At 40.2% G+C, this 11,154-nt stretch overlaps 2 protein-coding genes across 2 annotated transcripts; both read left to right on the top strand.

Moving 5' to 3' along the window:
* Positions 1–1,100: 1,100 nt before the first annotated feature.
* Positions 1,101–4,777, top strand: GCK72_020103 (uncharacterized protein; the record flags this gene model as incomplete). Its single annotated transcript, XM_003116629.2, has 7 exons — positions 1,101–1,133; positions 1,274–1,407; positions 1,529–1,586; positions 2,059–2,265; positions 2,316–2,744; positions 2,813–4,335; positions 4,396–4,777. 7 exons carry the CDS (start codon positions 1,101–1,103, stop codon positions 4,775–4,777), a joined length of 2,766 nt encoding a protein of 921 aa, XP_003116677.2.
* A 2,543-nt stretch (positions 4,778–7,320) lies between these two features.
* Positions 7,321–10,756, top strand: GCK72_020102 (uncharacterized protein; the record flags this gene model as incomplete). Its single annotated transcript, XM_003116142.2, has 10 exons — positions 7,321–7,393; positions 7,465–7,721; positions 8,236–8,435; positions 8,484–8,647; positions 8,691–8,985; positions 9,032–9,182; positions 9,246–9,500; positions 9,549–9,887; positions 9,955–10,155; positions 10,202–10,756. The coding sequence occupies 10 exons, from the start codon at positions 7,321–7,323 to the stop codon at positions 10,754–10,756; spliced, it is 2,490 nt and encodes an 829-aa protein (XP_003116190.2).
* Positions 10,757–11,154: the final 398 nt, after the last annotated feature.

Raw genomic sequence — 11,154 nt, 5'->3', positions numbered from 1 at the left:
GATTTCGTACTTTACAATTACTTTCTATCCTCCTCTGCCGCTGAAAACGATGTTCTCAGGGTCATATGATTCCGTCGTTGTCTCTCTTCTTCTATTTTCTCGATCAAGGTGGCACTCATCGGCAATAGCAGCTGTTGAAAAAAATATATTGAAAAAGAAATCTTGTGATTGTTCTTTATAAAGACTATCGATTTCCAAAAATTCTGAACGTCTAAACGAAGGTTCTCGAATAATTATAGGTTTAGAATGTGGGCAGGTGCACCTTTTTCTCGGATAGCATTTGATTTTGGCAGCTGGTGCAGCTGGTCAGATTCAATGAGAAAAGGGTATTCTAATTTTCATTCATACTTCATTTATATTTTTAGAAAAAACATCATTTTTTTCAAGTTCCAATTGAACTTTTTTTTAATTTCAGAGATATTATTACGAATTCAGTCATAAGAGAAACTATATTTTCCTATCGTCACTCTGTTTATTTTTTTCTCTCCATTCTTTCCATCCCAACCATTTTTCTGTCATTTCTCCACTCAAAATACCAGTTCTTTCACCTCTCAAAGTCACCAGTTGTTCACGTGCCCTTTCAAAATGTCTGGTCTCATTGGAGCGCACTTGCTATGTCATTGGATTGTCGGAGACCCCACCGATTCCGCGGAAGAAATTTTCGATGGAAAAATTTTCGATGGAAAGTGGGCGGAGTTTAAACTGCAACATCGCCGCACAGTCTTTCCTGAAACTTAGAAGTCCCGAATCCGTTTATTTTTTGAAGTTTTATGCTTCGGTATGATTTTTTAAGGAGTCACAGAAGCCGACTCTCTCTACCGAAAAAAATATCACAAAATTAGGCAGCCTGTGAAAAAAATTAAATCGGGAAAAAAGTGTGCGGTGGAGTTGCAACTTGAAACTCCGCCCACTTTCCATCGAAAATTTTTCCATCGAAAATTTCTTCCGCGGAATCGGTGGGGACTCGATTGTCGCCCCGCGTGAGAGGAGCCCTCTCCCTTGTGCTTTGCCCGTTGTCTCCCTGTCTCTGCACTCATCGATTTTCGTTTTCCTCTCGACTCGACCACTTTAATCCGTTAATTATTTTTCAGACACACTGGATGTTCAGCTCGCAATCGAAACGGTCTTATCAGGTGAGTTATTTGAAAAGTTAAAATCAATTTGTTTATTTTTAACGGTAATAGAGCTCTTTAACTTTGAAAATGGCGAAAAAACTTGCTGAAAAACTTATTATTTTCATTTTCATCAAATTCATATTATTCAATTTTTTCAGCAAATCGACGATGACTACGATGATGAAGTATTGCGTAACAGCACATGCACATCTCGTTTCATGCAAGGATGGGGCTCATCGACACGATCGATTTTGTTTGGTGGTGGAGGAACGAATGAGGAGCAGAGAAGATTGTGAGTATTTTGGAAATTAAGGTTATATGAAAATCGAGTTTCGTGCGAAATCCCTGAATTTTCAAAAAAAAACCTCTTGAAAACGGAAAAAATCGCATTTAAATCAAATAAATTGTTTCAGAATGTCCGGTTCCACCTCCCAACACTCCTATCACGATTCCCCTGTGGAAGCGCCGCCGGTAAGATTTTTTTCTATTTTTTCAATAAAATAATACAAAAATCTATTTTATTCGATTTTTATTCTAAAAATTGTGAAAACTCATTGTATGGTCGAAAAAATCATTAATGAAATTACAAAAATCGTCGAAAAAATTGAAAAAATCATTGAAATTTTAGTTATGGGTTACATAGGAAAAATTGATTGTCTTATCGAAATATTATCACGGCACGGTTCTTACAACCGCGCTCAACCGAAACCGTAGAGAATTGTGTGCGAAACTGAGAGACTCGGAGAAAAATATAGATTTTTCAAGGGCATTTTGGTGGAGCGCAGTTGTAAGAGCTGTGCCGAGCTAATATCTCTTGCCCACTTTTACTAAAAGGTCCAAACTTTGTTTTCGAGGCTGAAAATGTATTTTTTTTTGTCAAAAAATTCGCTCTATTTTATCCCAAAACTTAGCTAAATCACCTCACTCATCTCTTTTTTTCCAGGAAGTACACTACGAGCAGTTCACCGCCACCCAACACCATGGTCCACCAACAATGGCCTCCTCCTCTCAAATGCATTCTCGTCGATGGGATCATGTTTTGAATTTAGATGAATTTTTTACCCATATCTACGAATATCATCAAAATGGAGGATATCTGTGTATTGTACTACAGAAAGCATTCAGTTTACTCCAATTTGTGTTTGTTATGGTAAGAAATGTCTAACTTCGAAATCTTATTAAATTTAAATTAATTTTCAGAGTTTTACCACATTTTTCACCCAGTGCGTCAATTACGAATTCCTGTTTGCCAATACAAATGTCACGAGTCATGGAACAGTTAATCAGGGAAAACGACATTTCGGAGATGCTGTCGTTGATAATTGTGCCGGTCATTTGAGCATTTGGATGATTTTTGCGATTCTCGCCGCTGTTGTCTACTGGGTCACACGGGTTGTGAAGCACGCTCAATACATTATGAAAATGACGGAAATTCAACAATTTTATGTGCAAGAATTGAAGATTCAAGACGATCAACTACCGAATTTGACGTGGCATGCGATTGTGAAGAGGATTTGTGAAGCACAGAAAAAGTTGAGATTGAGTATTCATCAGGATAATATCACATCGATTTATATCTATCATCGGATTCTTCGCTATAAAAATTATATGACTGGAATGATTAATAAGGTAAGGAGTGCCAGAATTCATGCAAAAATGGCTAATTAAACAAGTTTTCACCAAATTTATATTTCCAGCGAATCCTCCACCCAGTCTTCGAAGTCCCGTTCCTCGGACCCATTGCTTATCTCCCCAACAATTTGAAGCATGAAATCGAGCGAATTCTTTTTACAAGTTCTACGTCAGCATGGACGAACGGACCAAACCTCCGTGATGAATATAAACATCACGAACATTTGGAAATGGCGGCGAAGAAAATGAAGGAGGACTGCAAATTCTATGGGTTCCTCTCATTGATTCTGATGCCTCTTTTGTTGCCTTTCCAAATGATGGAATCATTCTTCTCACTGACTGAATTGATTAAAAGAAGACCCGATGGACTTGGAATGAGAAGATACAGTAACTACGGAAGATATCTTGTTCGCCATTTCAATGAGCTCGATCATGAACTCTCCGCTCGCTTGAATCGCTCTCATATCTATGCGGCCGCTTACATGGATCAATTCTTCTCTCCAGTTCTGGAAATCGTAGCCAAAAATGTCACGTTCGCTGCAGCTGCCATTGTTGGAATACTCACAATTCTGTCAGCTTGGGATGAAGATGTTCTTCAAGTAGAGCATGTGATCACTGTAATTACAGTATGCGGAATTATAGTTCTCATTTGTCGTGGAATGATTCCCGATGAGAATCTCGTCTGGCAACCAGAAATTCTCATGACTCACGTAACATCTGAACTCCATTATCTACCATCCACGTGGAAAGGAAAAGCTCACACGGCAGGAGTCCGACACGAATTCGATCAGTTGTTCCAGATGAAATGGATGTTTTTTGTGCTCGAACTCACTTCTCCAATCTTCACTCCATTCGTTCTACTATTCTGGATGAGACCTAGATGTACACAACTTGCGAATTTCTTCCACGACTACACAGAACGTGTCGATGGATTAGGAGATGTATGCAGTTTCGCGGTGATGGATGTTGGAAAGCATGGAGATCCAAAATGGAATCATATCAAGGAGTTGAAGGCAATCGATGAAGATTCAGAAGAACAACCGGGTCCAGCTGTCGTCACATCTCATAACAGGGCAAGAGACGGGAAAACTGAACTCTCTGTTCTCCACTTCAAAACCACTAATCCTGAATGGCAACCACCAAAAGCGTCGGAAAGATTCTTGCGGAAGTTCAGAAATCGTTTGGGACAAGAAGCGTCCATGTTGGCACCACTTGGTTCAATGCATCTCGGACAACATTTGGAGAGACAGGACTCACAACAACCAACCAGAAATATCCTTCTCGAATCAGTACATTCTATTGTTCCAACAACTTCTGGAGGTGTTTCAGCTTCACAAATCGCTCCAGGACGTCATCCACTCATTGGAGAAGGACTTCATCGTATTGACGGACCACTCGAGAATGCGTTCCAAGGAATTACAGGGAAGCAGAGTGGTGGAGTACTTGCAAGTCTCTATCAAGAACAACCACGGGCCGCAGAGTCATTGAATAACAGTTTGAGAGCAAGCGGAGTGGATATTGATGGAGCCGGTGCTGAAATGAGAATCAATGCATTGTTCTTAAGAGGACTCCATGATGAAAGTGTTATGTAAGTTTCAGAGAGAAATAGCCTTATTAAAAATGCGTATTTTTACTAAACAATTTTTAGTCAAAGTTCTTCCCGCCACTATGGAAACGCCACATCAAGCTTCAATATGCACCCAACAGCCATGCAGAGTGTATTCGCAATGCCAGATGGATTCGGGCAGCTCCCAGAAATGGAATCTTCACTAATCAACGTGGAAACTCCAACTTATCGACGAGAATCCACTCAAAGATCTGTTGCTGAGGAGCCAGTCGATGTGCATGAAGCTCCACAACCACTGGCAGATCTTTCTGATCTACCAGGAACGTCTTCTGCTCCATTGATTGATCATCCACAACGATCGACGAGACGGGCGCCGCCAGATACTCACCATCAACAGATCAATGAAGTCGATGAGGAAGACGAGGACGAGGACAACACTCCACCACTTAGTTTCAGCACCTAATTCTGAATTCTGAATTATTGTATAATTTTCTAAGAATGCATAATTTTGTAAATTGTAAATTGTATATGCTTCCAACCCAAAAACTCATATTAATCTACTTTTTGTAAATTTTGAATAAGTTTTTCTGTCCAAACACGTGTTTCTACGCCCCCTCATTTTCACATTTTTGCAGCTTCTTTCCCTAGAAAATCAGATTAGTTTTCATGTTGTTATGAGCACAATTCTTGTAATTTTCCCATTTTTTTCTAACCCAATCTTCTCCAAAATACTGCAGCTCTTGTACATGTGTGTGATCTTGTCATTTTTTTCATTTTGTTGTCTATAAATTGACCATTTTCTCATCTTTGTAGTCTAGAATCGCGCCGTTCCAGCCGGAGTTTTATCGATTGTTAAAAGCAGTAATATTCAGAAATATGAAATTATGTTCAGATGAAACCTGAAAATGCTGATAAGAAATTTCGAACGTTTCCCAGCAAATCGAATTTCGGGAGACCTCCACCAATGCCACAAATGACGGATGGAAACAAATTTCAGCAAATGGTACTGAAATTTTTAAAATTTGAGCTGCATATGTAACAATTTCAGGCAACTTTCCACAAACAACAAGAAAAATCGGGCGATTTTTATGCGAATCGGAAAATTCATTTCAGTGGAACACCGCGAATGCAGTATCGCGAAGGTGGAAAATTCTATAAACCACCGAGAGATGAGACGGAAAAATCTGGAAAATTTGGGAACAAGAAGGTTGGAAAAAAGTTTGAAAAGAAGGGAGCACCAGAGGAAAAAACGGAAGTAAAGAAGGGAAAGAAAACGAAAAAAGTGAAGAAAATGAAAGGAGATCCTGTGAAAGGAACATCCACTGAGTATGCCCAGTTGGCGAATTCAGATGAAGATGACGATGACGTGGCAGATGTCTCGGATATGATCACGAAGGATAGTGATGAGGAGGATGAGAAAGATGCTGAAATCCCACTCATCAATACAGCAAGAAAATCTACTACAAAATCGGTTGCCTCTAAGCGATTCACCGCTTTGGGTGACTATGAAGACGTGGATGAGCCTGAAGATGAAGACGAGGATGATTCTCCGCCCCCAAAGAAGCAGAAGAAGTCGAATGATGATTCTGATGATTCTGGTGACGAAGATGGTCCAGAAGAAGTGGAAGAAGATGAAGAAGAGGAGGACGATGAGGACGAACGACTGAAATTCCGCGAGGAAATCTCTCAAATGCCACTTGGCAAAGTTCGAGAAATGAAGGAGAAACTCGGCATCAAGTTGTTCAACAAAACGTATTTCGGAACTTCTGAAGTCGACAAGAAACGACAAGAAGAGAAGAAAAAGCTGAAAACTGAAGCAGTGAACGGAGAAAAATCTGGAGGACAGCATCGTCCGAAAGAAATGTCTTCAAAACGACCAGTGTCAACGTTCCGTAACATTTATGGAGATCATGAGAAGGGAACCAAGAAAAAGTAGGATTTTTAACAATTCAGTATTGTCGGAATTTCCAGTTTCTCCCTCCTTTATAATTAAGAAACCACGAAGCTTCAGTGATTTTTTGCTAAATTTACTGCGGCATGGAAAAGGGGGCGGGGTTTGGGGAGGCAAGGTGCGGCGAACTTTTTTCAATATTTTTTGTCCGTCGGCTTTTTTAATAGAAAATGAATAGAAACTAAAGAGAAAAAGGGATTTTCAAACAAATTTAATAATTATTATTGCTTTTCAGACGCTGGGATCCACGTTTCGATGCCCGAGCTGGTGACTTCAAGGAAGTCTGTTTCGAGAACAACTACCAATTCCTCGATGACATCCGTAGCGGTGAAATGCAAGATCTTCGCAATGAGTACAGCACCGCTCGTGCTGAAGGAGACGAAAAGAAGGCGGCTCGACTGAAAAATGTATTAAATTCTTGAAACCTCAATCAATTTAAGTTTGAATTTTGTTTCAGACTATCCAAAAAATGGAAACAAGCGAAAAGACGAGAGCCGAGAAGCGTCGACAAGCGGAGACACGAAAGGAGCTTCATGATGATAATATCGATCGAATGTTGAGAGGAGAGGCGCCGATTTTCAGAACGAAAGCGCAAGTTCGTCGGATTGATGCGGAGAAGAAATACGAAGAGCTCAAGAAAGACAACAAGTTGGATAAATATCTTCAGAGAAAGGCGAAGAAAGAGTCGGCGAAACAGAAGAAAGCACGGCCGTTCGAAGGGTATGGATTCCAGAATTAGGATTGATTCTTCTCTTCTTTTTATTATTTTATTTGTTTTTGCTCTTTCTTTTTTGTTATCAACTCATTCAATTGTTACCCGTTAATATTGTTGTTTACAAAAACTTTTCTTTTTCATTTCACTTTTCGTTTTACTCATCTTTCAAACACAAGAACCATAATTGGATTAGATTAGGTATGAGTTAGTGTCTGGGTCAAAAAATCAGAGAAAACTGTTGTTTTAGGGAAATTAGATTAGCCGCACCTTACCAGTTTTCTCCACCCAAGATGGGAAGTATAAATAGTAAATTAGGCGGCGAGAACGGTAACCGAGTAATATGGTCTTCAGTTGGTTTAATGGAATTCCGGTAGCAGTATTCACTTTGTTTCTAGTAGACTTTGGAGTAGAAGGTTGGTTTTTTTTTAATTCTTGTGGAGGAAACCTGCTCTATTGATAACATTTCATAACGGAGCTGTTCCAGGATCCATAATTTCCCGCAGTGAAGCCACGACTCCCTCTCCTTCACTTGACTCATCCCAACAGCAATCCACATTAATTCCAAACTTTCCTTGGCTTGAAAATGTGGCGAAAATCGAGTTCACCACTTCAAAACCTAAGAAACCGAACGCGCTTCGAGAGGGGTTAGTGGAACAAGTGAGGAGTGGAAAGATACCGAAAGAGCTGTTTCCATTTGTGAATTTGACGAAGATTGATGAGATGAAGAAGGATCACAATGAGGTAGAGAAGCAGGGGGTTTTGAGCGGCGTCAGGATTCTGAATCGGGTTTTAAAGTGCTTCTTTTTGTCTGAACCTCGTGTTTATTGTTTCATTTTGATTCTAAAAAACAGTAGAATCCTCACGCCGTAAGCTCTCCAACCATCTTCAGTACCGCCAAAAGTATATTAAGTTTTGGTTTTTTTCAGTTGAAAAGGTCCAACTTTGAGAGTGTGTCATGGTAATACTGATTGTCCCATTAAGTAGATTTTTAATGATTCATACAGATCAAAGGTAGAGCTTTATTTTTGTAGTTGACAACTTTTTTGTACGGACACTCCCTAGAGAGTTATGGTCATTTTTAGACGAAAGCTCAAAAAGCGCGCTATTTTGCACTGAAATGGGACGATTTGAGGGAGAAACTACTTTGACGGTACACACTCAGAGTTGGGCGTTTTCCACTGAAAAGGCAAAACTTAATTTGCTTTTGAGCGGTACTGTAAGTTTCTTCTCTTCTCAAAACATGATAACCTTCCAGACCCTAGACTTCATTATCCGTGATGAAGACGTGGCAGACATCCCTGATGACGATGACGTGGAGCACCGAAAAGTGAATACTTTGACTCATGACGGTAACAAGACTATCATTACGATATCTGATGAAGCTAGAGATGATCTTTATAAACATTGGATGGATCAAAGTTTAGCTGGATTGATGGGCGCAGTTGTTACTAATGTGTAGGTCAAATGTCTTTGAATTGAAACTTTTATTTCTTTTTTGCTTAGAATCAATAAGAGGAAGATGACGAAATCTGAGAAAAAGGAGCATTATGTGTGTATAAATGAGTCAAAAAATGTGACTGCTCACGCGAAATGTGTGGTTAGGGTATATGAGCAACTGCATAAAAGGAATGAGAAGCTCAAGATGTACAGTACACTGACAACTAGAGGTAGGTGGCCTAGGATTCCAATTGAAAAATTAGGTCATTACAGTGAATTCTCATCGGAAAAAGAATCGAGCTGACAACGATGCATTCAAGACAACTCTAGGTCATTATGAGAAGTACGTGAAGTCTGGAGCAGAAGAGTTTCGAGTCAAAAGAGCCTCTGGATTCTCGATTTTTGATGAAATGGAGAACAAGAGACAGGCGGCGATTCGGGGAAATATCCAGACGAAGAAGTCTTATACGATCAGAGAGAATAAGAGTTTGTCACCACTTGCAATGATAGCAAGGAAGTTGACAGAGTTTGTGAGAGCCGGGAAGAATAAACAGGAGCCGCCGAAGAGGTGTGTCGAGTTAACAGAATGTCTTCTGGGAAATGGAGATTTTCAGATGGCAACAAGTGATTCAAGAGATTAAAGATGAAAGTACTCGAATAAAGGGGAAGAAGAAGAATAAGGATCGGATGAAACGAAAGTTTTCGAAATTTGTGTCAACGATGAAAGAGGCTGGGATCAACCCGAGGAAGGCATTGAACACTATGGTAGCCTTTTTACCGTTTATAATGGAGCACATCATTTTTGAAAATTAAAATAAAGAATTACAGGGAATGGAAGACTTATTCGAGGACGATCCTATTCTGTCCGAGAAAGAAATGGATTTGAAAGATAGGAAAGAAATGATGGATCGCATGAGTCCTGACGATAAAATAATGCATGAACCGATCAAATTGATTCGAGAAGCCATCAAGATTGGTATGTCATTGGCTGGAAAGAATGCTTCTGAAATTGGAGACAAGAAAGTTGCACTTCTATCACCCCAATTCATGAGTATTCTCCCGGATGAAGTGGCGAATGATACGGTATTCCCAAGAAGTTTCGACTTGTTTCCCGAATTTTGAATTCTTTAGGTTTCGCTATTCTCCCCTTCGATTCTTGCTCTTCACGGCGAGGGAACTCAATTGGAGCGTCAACTATCTCTCACAAAAGCGTTGAAACTGATGGAGGATACCGGACAGGAAGAATGGATGAATTTCGTTCTGGAAGCTTCTGGAGTAACTGAAACTGTTGATAAGATGAGACAAGTTGAACACAAGGAGGAACAAGAGGAGATGAGAAGAGACTATATTGATAAGGATGGGAAACCGTTGTACTTCACAAAAGAGAATGTCACCGAGATTTATGGAGAATATGAGGCGACAAAATTGGATATTATTCAAGGAATCTATAAGACGATGTCACCGGAACAGGTTGGTATGGGTAGACAGGGTTCACCGAACGGAATAGGTTGGAATGCCAAGAAAACTCAATTTCCAGATGGACGCTATGAACACCACCGGCTACTCCATAATGGACGACAAGCAGCTTGAAATGCTCTACGGGTCAGGATCCCCTTATAATGATACCGAGGTTCTTGATAAATTCCGTGGAATTCCCAAAGAGAGTATGCCTTCGAGAATTGAGAAAAATATTCGAATGATTGCTAGAGAGGAGATGAAATTCGAACTTTCTAGAAAGGTTTGTCTTGGTCTTTCCTAACATTCAGTGATCTGCTCATTTTCAGAAAGACATCGTGCTCAGCCCTCTGGTCCTGACCTCCTTGGTAAACGACCCCGTGACGGCGTCTCAATCAATCATTCTCTCTCCTGTACTGCTAGCTCCACTGATCTTCTCTCCATCCATCTATGGAAATGTCATTCTGTCCCCATGGGTGTTCGTCCCCGTTCTAGTCAGTCCTCGTATTCTCGGGGCCGTCGTTCTCTCGCCAGTCGTCTTCTCTCCAGCAATCCTCACCCCTCTTTGCATGGTCCCTATCATCCTTTCCCCAGGTGTCGGTCTCCCATTCATTCTCTCTCCCTTCATTTTATCCCCATTCATTCTGTCGCCTGTCGTCATGGCTCCTCTCGTCTTGTCTCCATTTGCTCTGTCTCCATTCATTGGCATCCCCAACGCGTTGACTCCGTTGATCTTATCTCCCTTTGTGCTCTCACCTCTCGTATTGTCACCTCCGTTTGTATCCGCTTTCGTGTTGAATCCATATGCATTGTCACCTGCTGTCATGTCGAATGGTGCAGTTTTTACAGCGGTATTGTCGCCAAGTTGGTTGAGTACACTTTAAGGTTTGGAATGGTTGTAATAATAGTAATAAAGCAATAAAGCAATAAAGATTTTGAAATTAATCCCTTTCCTCAAGCACAAACAATCCGAACTTTCATTTATCATGTTCCCATCAAAATCTCACATAATATAATCTGCCACGGCTACATTCAACCCAACAGAACACAAACCAAACCAAAAAGACCATAACGAGAAAAAGTGATTTATCTATTTGTTCTTCCTTTTTCCTTTCTTTTCTTCTTCTTTTCTCGGCGTAGACATCAAGAAAAAGAGATGAATTCACTTTCATGGATATTTAGCTGATTAAGAGAGACAAATATCCGTTCAAATTAGTAGCCAACTGGTATTTTTGTGATCGAAAAGATGCGAGAGAAGGGAGGGATAAGTTACAATACAAAT

This window comes from Caenorhabditis remanei, chromosome V (genome assembly GCF_010183535.1).
Source record: "Caenorhabditis remanei strain PX506 chromosome V, whole genome shotgun sequence".
Taxonomy (NCBI): domain Eukaryota; kingdom Metazoa; phylum Nematoda; class Chromadorea; order Rhabditida; family Rhabditidae; genus Caenorhabditis; species Caenorhabditis remanei.
Note: the sequence above shows the minus strand (reverse complement) of the source record. Positions and strands in the feature narration are given on the sequence as shown.